This window comes from Vidua macroura, chromosome 3, assembly GCF_024509145.1.
Source record: "Vidua macroura isolate BioBank_ID:100142 chromosome 3, ASM2450914v1, whole genome shotgun sequence".
In the NCBI taxonomy this organism is placed as follows: domain Eukaryota; kingdom Metazoa; phylum Chordata; class Aves; order Passeriformes; family Viduidae; genus Vidua; species Vidua macroura.
Window position 1 is genome coordinate 78,954,220 of NC_071573.1, and position 19,330 is coordinate 78,973,549.

General features: G+C 39.9%; 1 protein-coding gene across 1 annotated transcript; it reads right to left on the bottom strand.

Moving 5' to 3' along the window:
- Nucleotides 1-1,401: 1,401 nt before the first annotated feature.
- On the bottom strand, nt 1,402-18,290 carry PM20D2 (peptidase M20 domain containing 2). The gene is made up of 7 exons (XM_053973986.1): nt 17,793-18,290; nt 17,569-17,717; nt 13,859-14,001; nt 10,688-10,842; nt 8,180-8,315; nt 4,013-4,120; nt 1,402-3,501 (listed from the first exon to the last, which is right to left on the bottom strand). The coding sequence occupies exons 1-7, from the start codon at nt 18,231-18,233 to the stop codon at nt 3,299-3,301; spliced, it is 1,335 nt and encodes a 444-aa protein (XP_053829961.1). The 5' UTR covers nt 18,234-18,290; the 3' UTR covers nt 1,402-3,298.
- Between the last annotated feature and the right edge of the window lie 1,040 nt (nt 18,291-19,330).

Below are 19,330 nucleotides of genomic sequence, written 5' to 3' on the forward strand. Positions count from 1 at the left end.
TAACAACAAAATGCGGGTGGCAGCAGCAGTCAATGAAACAGTCTGGTGGACAAAGGCTCCGTGGAGGGCTGCTACCTGCAGGACAAGAAAGTTGCAAACCTCAGGAGTAAAAAGGAAATAATGTAGACTGACTTTTTGTTATTTCCAAATTATTTATTCTTAAACATTTTGCTCTAAATAAAAGTCTGTTTTCAGGAATGCTGCTAGCAAGTTATGAGATCACTCCATGAATACTAGAGAGACTCCAACAGCTAATGTCTCATGACACTTCCTCACAGGAACATAGTCCTGCTCCTTGTGACTGCAATGGGAGCAGGTACAGAGCACTCACAGTAGGGGGAAGCAATTACAGAAATAAGATTCACAACATAAAACTGCATCCCAATTATGGTTTGAAGAAAGACTGCTGGGCTCTTCTATACCAGTAACACAGTGGGTTGCAAGTTCTCTCCTTCAAGACTTTTCATAAAAATAAACCCATCACATTTCATGTTTTATTTTTCGTTTTGCTTTAAACAAGTGCTTTTTGTTTTGCTTTAAACCAAATATATCTTTTACTCAGGTTCTCAGACAGATACTAAATAAGGAAATACAGTAGTTTGATATGCTGGCAGAGGCTTTAAGTTCTTCACAACGTCTGGACATCATCACCTCATCCTTTCACAGCTGTCATTTGCCATCAGCAGCTCAGAATAATTTCAGGTATTACAGTCCATTACCCACACGTTTGGATTTATTACTACTATTCCTGACAAATATCCCAATACTCTTAAATTACAAACGGCTTGGGGATGACTGCAGTTAAAAAGCACGTTGGATATTTTCATATATTCGTGAATTGTGAGCATAAATGACTGAAAATCAAAGTCTTATTCCCATGGGAACTAAAATTCTCCCATACATAGTATCACTGTGATAGTAAAATTGCAAGGTTAAATCCCAAACTGCTTTAGTTCTGGACCTCAAGAATGAAGATTTTGACACAAACTGGAATTAGCTCACATAGGGAATTGAGAATGGAGGCTGAACAAGGATTCAAGGATTTGGCAAATGAAGCCAGTGCTGGAGGCACTAGTGCTGGAGGCACTAGTGCTGGAGGCACTAGTGCTGGAGGCTAGACCAGCTTTAGCCTAACAGAGATCCTTCAGTGATCACTCACAAGCTCACATTCTGACTTCTATCAATTCCAGCATGCTTTAACAGTTAAAACAGCCATGAGATTATAAAGACTGACATTAAATACTGTATTTGAAAAGCATTAACCTTCACAAACACAGATCAAAATGGAAAGCTTAAACCACCCTCAATCTTATATAATCATAACAAACTAGGGGAAAAAAAAAATCAAACCTGCTACTCAAAATCATGCAGCATCACAATATTAAGCAAAGGACAAGAAAATTCAATCACAATTAAATTCCCTTATTAATATCAACTTATCTTTAATCAGTACTTCAATTCTATTTTAATTCCAGCAATGATTACAACAAAAGGAAGACACACTTCTAGTTCAGAGAAGTTTAATTAACTGATCTTGGATATGATGCAGCCAAGATATCTGGACAAAAAGAACTGAGAAGGCTTTAATGCATATCAGCTTGTAGGAAACACAACAACACAGCATGTGCTATCTATGTGGGATCCAAACACTCCATCTTATAAACAGCAAAGCAATGAGTTAAGCAGCTCTTGCAGAAGGAAATAGAAAGTCATGTGTGCTAAGGAAATCAATGCACTAGCCTGTTAACTCAGTAGATCTTAGTGAATTGCAATTGTGTCCAAGAACTGGCAAGGCAGACTGTAAATTAAAAGTTAAGGATAAAGTTCCTCTGACAAACCTTAGAACAAATTTTGTTGGATTTAGTATTCAACTTACTATCCTGGACACGTCTATAGCTCAGAATCCCACCATCTATTTCACATATCCATCTGTGAAAACCATTTGCTAATGAAAGCAAGGATACTGGCTTAAAGTGAATATAAAATTAAAATTAATATAGAAATCATTAAATTGAATAGAAATCAATAAACTATAAATGCTGAACAGAATTTTAGAGTTTACCATTTAGAGACTGTTGAAAAAGTTTACTGAAAGACAGTTATTCTGACTTCCTTTTTGAAGCTTACAGTAATACCTGTGCTCAGGAAAATGCTGATCAGTAAGTTGCTTTCTCACTCCATCTGTCCACTGACTTCTCTTCTGTGTACTCACGAGATCCTTTAACCAGTGAATTAAAAGACACCCTAACATGTTTGGGCACACAAAACATCACCTTGATAAAACTGCAGTATCAATGTCCCTGGGAAGCAAAATAACAAAGACTAAGTGGACTAACCACACAACACGCAGAAAGGACAACTGGCAAGACTTAACAGATCTGCTGCTTAGGACATGGGAACAAACAGGTTAAAAAAGCCAGCAGTCCTCACTGCAAGCTCCTCTGAGCTTACTAGAGGGACTTGCACACAACCATTTATTGCTTCATGGCACCACACTTGTAGCTTTGTGACAAAGATTTCCACTGGTTTAGCTAAATTTATACACCTCCTTCAGTTAAGCTAATGCAACACCTTGCATGGACACCTGTATTGCCTCAGAGCAGAATTTTTCCTGCAGTAGTTTAAATGTGTTGATTTAATCAAACAAACATTTAGCTGCTTTCAATTTTGTGATCCATGACTTCTCCACAACACCTCCGAAATTTATTAGGAGGAAAATCAATGCGTTTCAGGACAATCAAGCTTTACAGATTGCATTCCTATACAGTCCTCTTCCATTGCTAGAAGCTACTATTATCAAAACCAAGTATATTTCCAAACATAGCCCCTTCTCTCCAGTGAAACCAGCTCATTTTTTAAGTCTCCATCTTGTCCCAAGAAAAGTGACTGACCAGAAATTCCATAAAAGCTTCACAGATCAGATTCAGCATATGATCACTGAATGAAAAGTGCTTATTTTAGAACAGAAAACTGCCATACTTCCCCTATAAGGAATATTAATATAGCACTACATAGAAAATCACTGACAAGGGATCTAAACACTATAATTTATTCAACACTGCAAATTAAAGAGAACATATTTGAGATCTCTGTATGAAAATCATCACCATAGCAAACACAAACATTACAGCTAGATGAAATTTCACATTTTTTGAAAGCAATTATACTATTTACTTCTCCTAAAGTCCAAATTAAATCAAATCATAATTTCTTCAGCTATGTATTTATCCAGCCCCTACTGGGATTTAAATACAGCATCTCCATTATGTCAATGCTACTGAGAAAGCTTTAATCAAGTTTAGTGTGATGCACATGCTCCTTCAGCAACACCAGATTCTTTTTTAGGTTCTACTGGATTTGCTTGTTCCTCTTCTTTCAGCTTCACTTCTCTAAAGTCTTCCCTGACTTCTTCTAACAGACCTGGCTTGAAAATGACATCCAGTGCGGTCATTGCCAAAGCTTTAGCTGTGCGCAAGGCATAGAACTGAGCAGTCTGTGACCCTGCAGGAAAAAAAGTAAGAGGAATTTCAGGTTAGATTACCAATACTAAACCACTTGCTTACTGCATAAGGGATATTCTATAAAGTAAGATTATAAGTTTCAGCTGCAAGAAGATTTTCTTAAATATCTGCTTGCATATTTTCCCATGCCTTAAAACATTTTTTTTCTTTTTCAAGTACTTAATTTTCTGCTACTGATATAAACAACTGAGAACAGGAATGTTGAGTGTTCACATTATTCTCATAAACTAGCACTGTTATGTTTCAAAAGTACTGTATTTTAGGAGCAAAAATTACTTTTATCTTTCAGCTCATGTTTAGAAATTCTTCTGAATATGCTGTTATGGATAATCCTTCTAATTTCTTTTGTCTAGATGATATTATCTTTAAGTATGAGGAGTGGCTATCCTACCCATATACATATAACCTCAAACACAAACCAAGAAATTCTACATCTGTCAGATTTTTCTGCAACTCTGCTATTAATGTTAATTGTTTTCACTTTCACTCACCTGCAGCTTCTGTGTACTGCTCAGTATGATTCAACGCATCAGAGCCAATATAAAAATAAGGATGAATCCCAGGGACCACAAATGTAACATTTCCAAAGTCCGTGGAACCTAGAAGCAGCAGAGAGATTTTCGTAACAAAATAGTGTTGGGCAGTTTTGAATGCTGTAAGAAAATGCATGATAGACATTCTCTCCAGCCCATATCTAAAATGGAGTATCCTTTTCCCCAAATACTAAAATAAGAACATTTCTAAAGAGCCACTATCCATACAAATATCTCCTGTCACCCAGGTGTTTTCCCTAACTATCCATCTTTAGACGCTGCTCTCCAGTGCACGTCTGATCAATGGTCAGTTACTGGACTGCAAGGAAGATGTATCAGCATGTTCCTATTCCTTTTACTACTCATTTTTATTAAGCACCTCCTAATAGTAAACTGTTAATTCAGAAACAGGAAAGCAGCAAACCTTGGGAGTGTCAGGCATTTCAGCTATTTCCCTGTTAGAGCCCTTTAGAACTAGGCCAAACAATTCCTGCTTCTCACCAATACACAAATATTCAGCATTCTGTAGGGGACTAAAGTAGAAACTATTTATCTTTAAACAAAAACAGATTGAGGGTAACTGTTTTTACCCCCATGCGTTTTGATTATTCTCAGTTATGGAAATCTCAACAGCACAAGCACCCCTGAAATAAATTCAGAATTAACTCCAGACAAAATGCTAGGGTTTTGGAGAAAAACACCTGATAGCAATGCTGCAGATTTTAATGCTGATTCTTTCATGCCTATCACTCTCAGTATGTTATCAAGCACCTACCTCACAGCCTTATCTACTGAATTATATCATCCCAAAGCAGAAGATTCTTCATGGTAAATCATCCAAGAGTCTACAACTACATCCCAACCAGAGACTCAAGAATTTGTTTCTTTAGCAATGGTGTATAAAACTTAATTTTAACACATCAGGTAGCCTCTATATTGTGATACTTTATGAAGAGGAGCTATTGCTAGTGCCTTAAGATTTAGTAAATGCTTGAAGAATACAGATTTTACTTGGAAGCCTACAGTTACTGAAAGTGAGTCCACAGAGCCTACATTACAAGGACAAGCATTTGCTATTTACTCTGCTTACAGGTAAGGGAAACAGCAAAGCTTGTTCAAACACATCTCTTCCCATAAATCTAGGATGCATTTGGAGAAAATCCAACTCTTGGCACAGCAATAAATTATTTTAATTTCCAGTAGTTCACAGTACTGATTCATTCTTTGGTCAATCTGGACAGACAAACCAGAAGTTCTGCACACTCCAGAATAAACCAAGGGTTCTAAACATGCCTTACTAAGTCCCAGTACACAAACTGCTGCAATGACTGCACTGCCCTTTTCCCTTAGCAAATGAAGCATTAGAAATTTCACTGTATCACAGCTCTCAGTCATGTCATTCTTCCTAAATTTATATCCATATTCAATATACTACCAGTTGACATGTTATTTTTGCAGAGTAGAAGACATTTAAATTGGGTATTTTCTAGTAATATGGAGAGGCAAAATCCAGGCAGCTTTTAATAAAAATGTGACAGCTAAATCTTCCCCTCTATCAGACAAAATGTTACATCCTTTATGGGTATAACATAGCGGTGTGTTTAGAACATCAGGTGTTCCAATAGTTTCCATAAAAGCATTTTATGGAAAGCATTCCATAAAAGCTAGACACATACAGATTGGGATTCTTTCTGGAAGCATAAGTAATTGCAGTTATCAATGCAATATACATAATCCTGTGCTATCTTCAACAGAGAGATATTGGAGTTCCAGCCTCTCAAAAATATATCCTGAAGCCTCTTCAAGTCACTGCATATTTAATGGAGTCAGTATAACTACAGACATGAACAGAGAGGAAAACACAAAAGATTCCAGGAAACATTTATACACAGTCCCAAGCTTCAAAAGTGGAATTTTCAAATATACTAGACCTTCTTAAGATCTTCTTTATCAGTTTCGTGCACTGATAAAGGAAGCCAATGAACCCCATGAATACCACATTTTGACTAGATTAAGTTATCACAGGCATCGGTGCCTCAACTAAGACATGCTTAACTAAGCCATCTGCTTTAGGAGGTTATGGATATCCTGTAGTGAAGCTACCCTACGAACAGCAGAAGGAGAAACAGGTCCCAGCACCTGGTCCAAGCTAGCTCAGTCTCACATGATGTCACATCCCCCTGGCTGTGTGCCCAGTGAGCAGAGCTGCATGGGGCACACCAGAGCCTGTGACTTGAGGTACTCAGTGGTGACGCTTATCTGCCTAGAGCGATACCTGGGAGCAGAGCGACACTAATACCCATGCAGAGGTGGCAGCGAGTGCGCTCAGCTCTTAACGACTGTTCTGCTGCACAGACATGGAGAAGCAACTGAGCTATCTTCCTTCCCTTTCAACAGAAGAAACTGACATCCTAAAAGAAAACATTGAAAACCACATGAAAACTAAACAGAAATAGAGGTCTTGAGAAAGATGACACAAAATACTCAACATCCCCCCCAAGAAAAGGGTAGCATACAAAGTTCCACTCCTATGGCTCTGGAGACTGTGCTTTGTTATCTCTCCTGAACTCCCACTGCAAAAATTCAGAGGAGAGGCTGTGGAAAGAAAATTCAGTAAAACCCTACTGCAGTATGAGATAAAGCAATTGCTCAAGCACATTTTGACATCTGACACGCAATTCAAGGACAGGACAGCCATACAGGGAGTTTTGGTTTAAGCAGTTAATGGTTAACATTGAGCATATCATATAACTTACATATGAAAGCCCTATTGCACCTGGGTGTCTCTGAAAAGTTCACTTCAAGACCTCTGAACAAAAGCAAAATCACTGATATTCATGATCATCCTTACTACAATGGTTTGAAGGAACCAACTAGCAAAGCTCCAGAAAGTTGCACTACAGTAAACATTTTAAGGTTCCTCAGCCCCTTTCTTTGGCTAAACAAGCAAAGCAGTAAATCTTATTTGTATTACACTGAAGAAAGCAGGAAGAAATCTGCCTTAAGTCATAATTTATTTTTAAACACAAGACAATGAACCACTGTTTAATTTGGAAGGGAAGTAAGAAACAGAAAAAATCCCATCACCATTAGATACCAAGAATAACATTAGCTACAATGTCTCCCCTACCCACAAAAAGAAGTTTGGAGAGCTGCTCCTAAACACCAAATTTGTCCAAACTCCAAAGATAATCTGCATTTAATATAGAGAAGACAAGTACCACAATCAAACTAATTAAAATAACTTTTTACTGAGAACAGTATCTTCCTTCTAAGAGAAAAACCTTTAGCATGAATGGAGTAAAAATGTTCATAAATACAGTTAAGTACAGTAGCGAAGCCTCAAAGCATCAGCAGAAGTTGAGACTTGAATAGAGCTCCTCCAGGAAGATTCTGAAAAAAAATGTTAAGGATAACAAGAAATCCACCTAAGTATTCAAGAATTCCCATTTCTGTTATAGCTCAGAGACCAAAATAGTTAAATAATTTGAGACAGTCAAGACCCAAAAGTGAACACCTACTTGAAGTGCACCCTTTGGAAAACTAATCTGTTGAACTCATGAACTAAAATTAGAGGCATGTAATTACTTGTTAATGAAAAGGTTAAATTAGAGTTAGTGAGACTCTTAAACTTCAAGTTATAAATCCCTCCAAAACCTCCCACTAAAATAATTGTTAGACTCCAGTATATTTGTTTATATGTAAGCTTGGAAAATATTATTAAACAAGGTTCCTAAAAACAAAGTCTCATCCCCATTTATAGCAAACCAGGATTCTGTATTTTAATGTCACAGAATGAGAGACAATTCATTACACATCCTCATGTTCTCAGAAAGACTGCTCTTAGCTTTCCATCCCTTCCCCCAGCCAAACTGTTTATTACTTGAAATATTTTCAGAACTATTACAAGAAGGTATTTACTGCTTTTCTTACCTGTTCTTAGCTTCTATAACAAATACAGAAACACAGGCTAGAGATATAAACCTTCTACAGAGCTTTAGCTTTGTAATTTGGCTTTTTCTTCTGACCAAACTGTGTTTAACTTAGTTCTAATCTGTTATTTTATACACTTGAAGCTTGATCAACCTAAGCTTAAGATACAATGAAAAATGCAGCTGGAGTTACCTGACAAACCATTCAAGATAGCATCTTCTGATATAAAATCTATTCCAAGTTTCTTCCCATTCTTCCTGTAAATTTTCTGCAGGCTCTTATTTGGAAGCACATTGTAGTAATCATTTTCACCACCTTTTATTTCCACCTAGACAAAAACCCCAAATTATTGTAAGTTTTTCTCCAGTGTAAGCTAGTTCAATGTAAAAAATCTGAGGGCCAAAAAAAACCCCTACATATCCAGACTTCAAGCTCAAGGCAAAACGGACATTAAGTGCTAAGTTTCTTTCAAAAATATAACATTCTGCCAAATATTACCCTCCAACAAAACACAGCTGGTGTTCTGTTCAGTTTGCACTAGGCAGCCAAATTCCAGAAGAAAGGATTTCAAAATTTTCGCCAATATTAGGAAACAAATATTTCCTGTAACAGTGTCTAATGATTTCACCTGCAGGTACTACTAAACTACATAGAAATAAACATAGGCTTTTATCAAACTGTATGTTACCTTTTTTTAGAATGCTTCCAATAACTACAACTGCATTCATGAAATGGCTTCATACAGGTAAGAAATTTGAAAACAAATGGAAAAACCTATCAATGTCAAATTTCAAGAGGTCTTAACTTTCATTCTGCATAAAGTGCACTTTCTGAAACTCTTTTCTAGATATAGTGAAGGGGACACGGTAGGAAAATAACATCTAATGTCTCAAAAAGACTGTAAAAGTGACATGCTAACGTTCACATACCCCGTACCTATTTGTTTTGATGATCACATACATTCTTTTTACAGCTGAATTAGTCATAAGCTTGTAATTAACACAGCAAGTAGAACCATCTATCTTAGCAACACAAAAAAGGTAATCATACTGCTTGAACCAGCTAGATGAGACACACTTCCATTTACTAAAAGCAAAAGAAATGAGAATGCTAATTGAAAAATCACTCAGTTGCTAGATGAGCCTGCTGTTCAATGGGGCAATGGACCTAATGACCAAGAATATGGGAAAAAAAGAGACAGAAGACCCAATACCTGTTTTGCTTGTTTCTACAGGTGAGCTTTGCCATCAAGCCTCCCAGGTCTCTGAGCCTAGCAGCACTATCTGTAGGATAGAAGCATCACCCACAGCAAAACGAAAAGAAATTACAGGACACTTAAAGAAATTGAATGTACATGGGATCAGGCAAGATGCATCCAAGGATGCAGAGTAAGAGAAGCAGAAATGCAGTCTGGAGCTATTATTTTTTTAAGTGTCACTGAAACAGAGGGATGTTCCAGCTCACTGAACAACAGCTAAAGGTCACATCTTCTTGAAGGGCCAAGAGGAGGTCCTTGAAAACTACACACTCCTCAGGCCATCCTAGCCTCAAGTTCCCAGAGGGATTACAGAGCAAATAAATCCTCCTAGAACTCATGTCCAGGCTCACGAATCAAAAGGTGATTGTGAACATCCAGCATACAAGATGGAACTCATTTAAGAGCAGATAGTGCATCACCAAGTCTAGCTTTCCATGACAACATGTCTGGCTCAGATAACACAAGACATGCAAGCTCCAAGTGTTTTATAATCAGCAGCACAAAATACCACACTGCTACCTGTTACTTGTACCACTCATCTGCAACTGAGACTGGTGCCATTAGTGCTTTAGTATTTTTATTACTGATGTAGACAACCCCTGTGAGACCACATCTGGTGCTGTGTTTGTTTAGTTTCTCCTCAAATCAAGACTGGAGCTAGGTCAGGGGAAGGCCACCAAGATGATCAGGTGGAGAACACGATGTACAAGGACAGGCTGAAAGAACTTGATCTGCTGAGCCTTCACAGAACAGAAGGTTAGCAGGGCATCTTACTGCTCTCTAGAGTTACCAGATGGGAAGGGTACTGAGAAGGCAGAACCAGACGTCTCAGATGTCAAAATAATGCAACAAGAATCAACAAAGGAAATTCCCACGGCATACAACAGAATCACAGAGGGTTGACGTGGGAAAGTACCTACTGAGGTCATCTTCTCCAGTTCCCCTGTTCAATCACAGTCACCTAGAGCTGGTTTCCCAGAACCATTCTGAGGTGGCTTTTGAGTATCTCCAAAGATGGAAACACTGCAATCTCTACAGGAAACCTGTGTCAGTGCTCAAGTCATTGCAGCACAAACATTAGGAAAAGCCCTGTTCACCACGAGGCGTGTAGAGCACTTTTTGAGAGAGGTGGTAGAATTTCATCCTTGGAAATATTCAAAAGTTCACACGGCACTCAGCAACCTGCTCTAATTGGTCCTGCTCTGAACAGAGAATTAGACCAGATGACCTCCAGAGGTCTTTCCCAGCACAGATTCCTCTAGGATTCTGTGGCATTCCATTTATAAACTCAAGCCTTCTTTCAGGACACAAGGCAACAGAACAGCAAAAAGTGTAACAGTAGTTTAGATTTACTTCAGCTAAACACTATGCAGACAAAGTAAACATTAATTTCCTGTTCTGGTCTGTGTAAAAGAAACACATGACAATGAATATATTCTTACCTTGCATCCTGTGGCCACTGCTGCAGATTTGAAGCAGTTTTCAACCTTCTCTGTCAGAACAGAAAGCTCTTTCCTTGAAGGAGCACGCAAGTAAAACTCTAGTTCAGTGTAAGAAGGAATGATGTTAGGTTTCACACCACCATTTTTTATTACACCTGCAGAAAGGGAAAAGTTGTGTTGTCAGTATTAAATGCAATTGATGCAATTTGATCTTCAGTCCTGTCATGAAATTCCTGGGTCAAGAACTATAAACATATAAACAAAACAACAAAACATCAGCTGAGCATGAAATACAAAGAATGTAAAAAATGCAGTATGTGGACAAAGTTTCTTCATTGTGTCAGATTCGTGGTTCATGTCTTTCAGAACAATTTCACAGCATTCTTTGGTTAGACATCTGTTTTACATCCCAGAGTCAAGCCAAACTAGCATTTCTAATTAATCTCCTAAAATTAAATGCATTGGAGTCATAAACCAATCTGTCTGCCAACAAGAAAAAAAACTGCTATAAGGGATAACTTGGATTCCAACTTTTAAACGTTTCCTCAATTAGAATGTTTCCAACTTATTTTGTGAGCTTGAAGAAAAACTGAATCAGTTTCTCAGCAATACTGGAATAATGTATGCATTGCAGTGCACAGAAAGTTCATTTAGATTGCTCATATTAATTCTTCAGAAATATTGGAATGTATAATACATGTAGCTTTAGTCACAATTGCAGTTTGAGCTGAAAGTGCTCCCTTGAGGAAATGTGTGACTAACTACATCTTTTACCATTATGGCATCAAAGGCATTTCCATAAAATACAGTAATATTTAGATATTTTGACAAGAACACATCATAGATCCCAGTTCCACATTAGATGTCACTGCACTAACAGCTAGTTGCTTCCAACAGGGTGTTTCCCTGGCCTTCTACCCTCAATTTCTTTCATGTGGAATTAGATTTGTTTTCTGTAGAACCTGAGAAACTTCTACCTTAAATGGAAATATTGCAGAAGTTACTGATGTGTGTCACTGAGGTCTGAAGAGACAGCACTAATTTGTTGCAAATAGACAACAAAACATTTCTTTTGGTGCAGAAAACCCATTAAGATTATGAACTTCACCCCCTTCAGTGTCAAATACAGTCAAAATAAAAAACAGTGTTGAATTAATCCAGTATCAGTATTTGTCCATAACAATAGGAACAGCTCAGATGAGAGGGACAGACATCACAGGAAAGGAAGCAGTAAGTATTCATGCAAATTTGCATGACACATACCCATAACAAGCTTTCTCAGAACAAGTAGCTTCATGAGTAAACAGTTTTCACTTGTCTTGTCCAGCACAATTGTAAATGGAACTGGAGAGAGTCTGAATAGGTCTACAGTTCAATTTCAATACAACTGCAATATGGACTGGACAGCAGACCTGAATTACATGTAGGCTGCCTGCACACTATTAGTAGCACCCAATTTGCCCTTCTGGATGGAAACATTTTTCTGCAACCTGTTTAATACAACTTCTTGATCAGGGAAAAAAAAAAATTCTACATTCCCATTTTTAAGGGGGCAACATATAGTCCACTCATAAGCAGGGGAGAAAGATAACATCAAAATCTCAGATGAACGCAGGACAACAATATTTCAGTACATGAAACATTGGTTAGAAATTCTAGACTTCAAGCAATGGAAATTATTTCAGTCTTTGTAAGTGGGGTAACACTGCTATTTTTAGGATCACTTAATTCAGCCACTGATTATACAGAAAGTCTACAATTTGAGGTCTCCTACACAATGTTGTAAAGAAAGCATTCCTAAAATTCACTCTCACTCTGGCTGCTTGTCCTTTCCCAGAAGTAATTTAAATATTTCCACTTTGAAAAATCAGGTTAATGACAGCAGCTGTATCAACACAGTAATTTCAGTTTTGCTGCTGTTCAGGAAGCATTACCTCTAGAAGGCTTGTTTAGGTACTTAGATTTTTTGCCAACATTATCCATGTAACCTTCAGAAACTACAAAGAAAGCTGTATTTAGGGGTTTAGGCTTAGATTCAACAGAAGACTTTGGTATCTTCATCCTTAAACCTGCAACACATGAGTTACAGACACCAAAACTCTTAATTATGTGCCTTGTTTTCTACAGAGAAATAGGATAGAGAGGCTGTGCCTGCTATCTGAAATTCATTTGGGCATGCTGCACAGCAGAACTGCAAATAGCTTCATCTACAGTTAGAAGGATTAGGTTTCCATCCAGATATCCTGGAGAGAAATGCACACATGTATTATATACAGCATAAACAGCCAAGATATATAATGATCAGCTCAGAACATCTGGAAGGATTTTTAGCTCATAACAAATATTCCAAATAAACAGCTCCACATTCAGAAGTCCTGTAGAATTGGCAAAGTTTCTTAATTTGAACTTGCAAAAAGTTGTCTTGGGTGCAATAAGGAACCCTGAGTTTATATCTATAGTGGAGCTTCACCTCACCTTTTGAACCTTTCTCACTTCATAGGTAGAAATGCATGATGTTGAAAGAGAACAAGCTTAATGGTTAACATGTCTTACTGCAAAATGGCCTTTCTAATCCAAAACCTACTAGATATTAAATATTATAATAGAGTGAACATCTAGTTGATTGGGCTACTAACCAGGACTATGATCTTCTGCTATCATTTGTTTTTTGTACTTCACCAAAAAAATTTCATTCCAGACTACTAGACCCTTCCAATAAATGCCATCTAATTAATAGAATGTCTACTCAAAAAGTGATGCTATAAGTAATACTTCACTTTTTGGAAGCATTTAATCTTACACTTTTGCAAACCCACATATATTAAGGAGTTCAAGGCTGTGTACCAAAATAAACCTTGCATTTTTTTCTTTTTTTTTTTCTGAACTGCAGCTTCCAAGATTTAAAACTGGTCTAGCCTTTACCTGGGCATTGGAGTTCCCTTTCAAATCTGACCTCTCAGCCTGTTTTGAGCAGTTAGTTCTGGATGCTGACATGATTGTCAAAATTGCAGACACACCATTTAAATGAAATGGTGCTGATTCATAATATTTGAAGTGACTATACTAATTTAGTGATTTAGTGCCATACTTTGGAATGTATGATATTCTATGTTAGTACTTCAGCAGCCTAAACTCTAACTTGCTGGACATTAGGTTTAAGAAAGATCTCACCATGAACTCTCCAGGTCGGTTTCATCTGCTGTCTTAAAACAGACAGATTGTTGTATGCAAGAACAGCAGCATCTAATGCATTAACTCCTTCCCAAGGATAAGCAGCAGCATGAGAAGCTTTTCCATAGTATTTCACAGTCACACTAGGAAATAAAAGGCATTGCTTATTTGTTTCTCATTCACTGAAAAAAAAAACCCAAAAAACCTTTGAAATGAAAAACTTACTTTTGTTCCCACAAATTTATGTTATTTAAATTTTGTGCAGCCTAACACCAAACAATTTACCTGGCACTAGACTGTTGCATAGATAAACTATCTTTGAGTGCAAAAAAACACTGGAAGATTTCTAGAAAACCAGTAGAATGGAATGATACCAAGAGCCAGTCAGGCAAGGGAGTTACTGGTAACATCTTTATATAGCCTTTTCCTGAAAAGTACACATTTCACATATTAATTAAATTTCTCCCCCACCTTTTTTATACTGCCTGACTCTTCTGAGACTTAAGAACACTCTTCTCAGAGGATAACAAACCCTGTTCTCTGATTCAAAACTGGAAGTTGAGTGTCCTAATTCTTGTCAAATAAAATGTGTACAGTATGTAAGATAGTAAAAGCATGTAAGATCACATATAACCCATGCCTAAATAACAAAAGTCAAGTTTTACGAGTATGGAAAAGCACAGCCTATTGTAAAATACACATTATTATGCTACAGCAAGGATGTTCTCTCCTTGCACCCTTCAAAAAAGGTGGTAGAAAGGCTTGCAACAAGGAAGAAATCTAATGCAAAGGCTGTCCTCCAACTTTAAAAAGTCATAAAATATTGCACCTTAACATATTCAGTAAAAATTCATGCTTTGCTTCATCTGAGGGCCATTATTATTAGCCTTACAAAACAACTTAGTATTTCAGACTACATGAGAACTGTTCACAAAAGAGGAAAATATTAAATACTGACATCTACATATAAGGTCTCACTATTTATAAAATACACAAAACAATCTGTACTCCATACCTACTCCTTTATAGAAAAAACTCAATCTTCAAGCGTTCCTCCTATCCCAAGACACACAACCTGTCTCTTATCCAGCCATGACCAGCCTAACTTGCTTGTGCCTCTGTCTTGCACAAATGCCAACTTAACCAGTTATCCTGAAGTGACCCCTTGTGCTCAGAACCATGCCACAGCTGCAAGTTAACACCAGCACTTAAATTCTGGATGGCAAACAGGGACACAATGCAGTGTACTGTTGCAACAGGAAACATCTCTTATTACTTCTGCAATCCAAATTAAGCTTGCCTTCTTCCATCCCAACTAATCTTCCAAGACAATTACAGAACCCATTCTCTAGACTAGGAATTTTATTTAAAAATTATTATCATTAAGAAGTGTAAGAAACTTGCCCATTAATATCCCAAGTATTAGACTGCATCCCCTCAAATCAACTCACAAAGATCCCTGGACATTCTTAAAAAAAATAGAAAGAAGGCAAAATACAGCAAAAAGTCATGCTTCAGTACTCTCTTCCACAAGGAACATGTGTTTCTTATTTTAAAAAGTTCTTTCAGCATTCCTTTACTTGTACTTATTTTGCTACACAAATGTCACAGACACTCAGAAAACCCAACAGATTTTGCAGAATAACAACACCCTAAGCCAGTTTAAGAATACCAGCAGAAGAATGTGGATCCTGTTTGTCCAACAATAAATATGCTGATTAAGTGAAGGGTAAGTGAATAAGCATTAGCAAACTTTGGCATGTATTCACCAGTTATCCCAATATGTTAATCTTATTTCAGACACAAGCCAGCTTTCAGAACAGCAGACACAGAAATACTAGCAACTTAGTGATCACCAGTCCTTAAAGTCCCTGCAAACAACCAAAGACCAATTAAAATTAGAAAAACTGTCTTTCTACCTTTGAAACCTCATAATTACATAAAATATGACAAACTCAGTATTTCAAGCTTTTGGAGATAATAAGTTGTTTCACTCAGCACTTCAATTCCATGCCTCCTCCATGTTCAAAGGTTTAAAGGCTATCTAGGACTTGCATCCTACTGCAGATCTTGACCTCTGAAGAGAGATTTCCAAATCTTACTGTATCAAACTCAAAAGGTTATTGCAAGCAGAAAGACGAAACTATCATTGAAAACTACATCTTGAAGATTATTTAAGGTAAAGCAAAGGCAAGTTGGGCTAAGTCTTGAAGGAGGGTAAAACAACAAGACTCTTTAGAAACACGAGGAAGGAATATAGCAGAGAACTGGCCAGGTGATGAAGACTAACCCTGTCTGTTTTACCATGTAGCTTGGCATTTACAGAATCAAATTATCAAAGCAGGGAAACAGCCCTGCTAATAGCAAAACGGTCAGTAAAATCAAGCATATCAGAGCTGGGCAGTAGCACAGCCAATCTGAAAACAGTTCCCAGTACAAGTCACAAATGACTGGAAAATTACTTATTTAAATAATTCAGAATTTAGTCTGAGACAGTCAAATGTAATACCTGTAAAAAGTGTTGCACCGGAGGGAGTTTACTAGTGGAGTCTCTGCAAGTAAGACCCTCTGGGATCAGGAATCACATAAAACATAGAAGAATGTGACATAACATGTAGGAGCAAAACCTGCTGGCAGACTATTGCTGGGACACTGTGGAAACAGACGTTTACAGCACCAAAGGAAGAACAGCATGGCCTTGCAGACTGGCAGAGCAAGAAAGGAATGAAGCTCCAAAGCACACTTTAGAAATCATGTTCTTGAAGATCAAGCATTTGCCTAAGAGTCGATTGCTTGAAAATGACTGAAGAGGAAGTCTCAAACATGCCAGCTGTCTCCAAAATTATAAGGAAACACAATGGTCCATGCAGCAGCTGAGTGAGATCTAAGGCAATCGCACCTCATGTACTGTGTACAATTCTGGGGATGCACATCCAGCAAGGTGTACTTTAAGATAAGCCAAGTGACTCAAAGCAGAAGTGAACCAGTGCTATCTCTGAACATCAGGGCTAATCAGAAGACAAGGTATAATTTTTGAAGAGTTATATGGCTGGCATTAAAGGCAGCAGTGTGAGGGTAGGACTGCTGTCCATCCTTACACTGCGGGCAAATATGAAGGAAAGACAGGTACTACTTTGGATCAAAACCAAAAAGTTGATGTGAGAGTTAATACACACAACATGGCCGTGACTAAATTTAGTGTGGAAGTTACTACAGATCCAAACTTCAGTCAGGCTTAGCTAGCCAGTTCTTTTCAAAAGGAGGAAGGCAAATCTGAAATACCCTCCAAACTGATTAAAAATGCATAGAGGACCACATGACTGGCATCCAGGAAAGCACTGAATGACGACCCTTGAGACCCTGCAGTTGTATCTTTAAATTCTACTTCAACATATGGCATAATCACATGAATGTTTAAAAGAAACGCCTAGAAACATCAGAACAAAAGATGGATTTTTGGGATGCATGGAAGATTATCTCAGATCAGTCAGGGATTTTGAGCACTAGGCTGAACACAGCACTTTTGAAGAACGGCTCAGAGTGCCGTTCCCTAACACTAATCTGGCTCCTTAGCTGCGTGCAAGTACCTTTGTCTGAAGGGCAACTGCAAGGCTCCGGGTTCAGCCACTGCCAAAGAGGGTCCCCTTCTCAGAAAGGTGACAAAAGTCTAAAAAAACCCCATCTCTTCCCACCGGAACCCACCCACTCACTCATGCTCGGCCACGTCGGGCAGGTAAGCAGCGTTTTCTTGCGAAGGGTGTGCCATGAAAACCACATCCAGGCCATCGAACGCTCCAGCCTTGATGAGATCTATTTTGCCTCCTCCTTGCTCTTCCGCGGGCGTCCCCAGCACCGTGATCTGCAGCACAAACGCACACACAGAGTCAGGGGCTGTCAGGAGCGCTTTCCACCGCTCCCCCGGGAGGGCTCCCACCTGCACGGCCGCGGGCTCCGCCAGGCTCTCCAGGGCGGCCTTCAGCGCCAGCGCGGCAGCGGCTCCCACCTCGGCGATGAGGTTGTGGCCGCAGGCGTGCCCGAGCCCGGGCAGCGCGTCGTACTCGCAGAGGAAGGCGAGGCGGAGCGGGTCCCGCGGGGCCGCCGGGCCCCAGTCGGCGCGGAAAGCTGTGGCCAGCTTGTAGCGCGGCTGCACGGCCCAGGCGGCGCCAGGCAGGTCCCCGCCGGAGAAAAAGCGGGTCAGGGCGTCGTGCGCCTGGTGCTCCGCGTACGCCAGCTCGGGACGGCTCCAGATGTCGCGGCTCAGCGCGCCCAGGCGCGCAGCGTTCAGATCCACGCTCTCGCACGCCCGCTGCTTCAGTGCCTCCAGCGCGGCGGCGGCGGCGGCGGCGCCGCTCTCCGGCGGCTCCTGCGGCTTCATGAGGCCTCGGGAGCACCGGTCCTCAGGCGAGCTGAGCCGGACCTGCCGCCCGCACCTGCCCTCCGGCGCGACACCTGAGCTGCTCCCCCTTTTATCGCCTCCCTGCGCCGCGAGTCACAGTGGGAAATGTAGTTCGTAATCACGGCCTGGCCTACAGGCGGCGCCCAGGCGGAACTCCCCGCCCCAGCGTGCCTGGCGCGGCCCCCGGCCAGCCAGCGGAGTTTTGGGGGCCCGCCCGCAGCCCTCGCCGGCTCCCCCGCCCGCGGCACCGCGGAGGGTAAAGGAAGGGTAAAGGTAGGAAACTCACGGGTTGAAGTAAAGACAGTTCCATAGGGAAAGCAAAAGCCGCGCACACAAGCAAAGCAAGGAATGAATTCAGTGTTTCCCATTGGCAGGTGGGTGCTCATCCATCCCCAGGAGAGCAGGGCCTCATCACACCTCACGGTGACTTGGGAAGACAAATCCATCACTGCAAACGTCCTCCCCTTCCTCCTTCTTCCCCTGTCTTATATACCAAGCATGATGTTCCATGGTCCGGAATGTCCCTTTGGTCACCTGGGGTCACCTGTCCCGGCTGGGTCTCCTCCAAAGCTCCCCCAGCATCCCCACCAGCCTGGCAGCACAAAATTCAGAAAAGGCCTTGGCTCTGTGTAAGCCCTGCCCAGCAATAACAAAAACATCTCTATATTATTAACCCTATGTTCAGAACAAATCCAAAACACAGTCCCATGCCAGCCATTGTGAAGAAAATTAACTCCACACCAGCCAAAACCAGCATAAAATATTAGAAAAATAAACTACATGTTGGAAGAATTGCCTTGTTAAACTTAAGGGCTTGGTGTGCTTCAGTGATCTCAGACCTGGTGGGGAGAGGGTGGTGTTAAGAAAGCTTGGGAAGAAGAATGTCCTGCTGATAGTGGGTAAAAGGAATGCAGAATTTACAGACCACAAGGACATTTGGCAGAGCTCCCACGATAAGGAAGAAATTAACAAAGCCAATTCAGCAACTGTGCTGAAATCAGCTCCAAATGGGTGAAATGTAATTCTGGCAGAGGGAGATCGTAACCACCAACTCGTGGCCCCCTGACTCAAAAGAA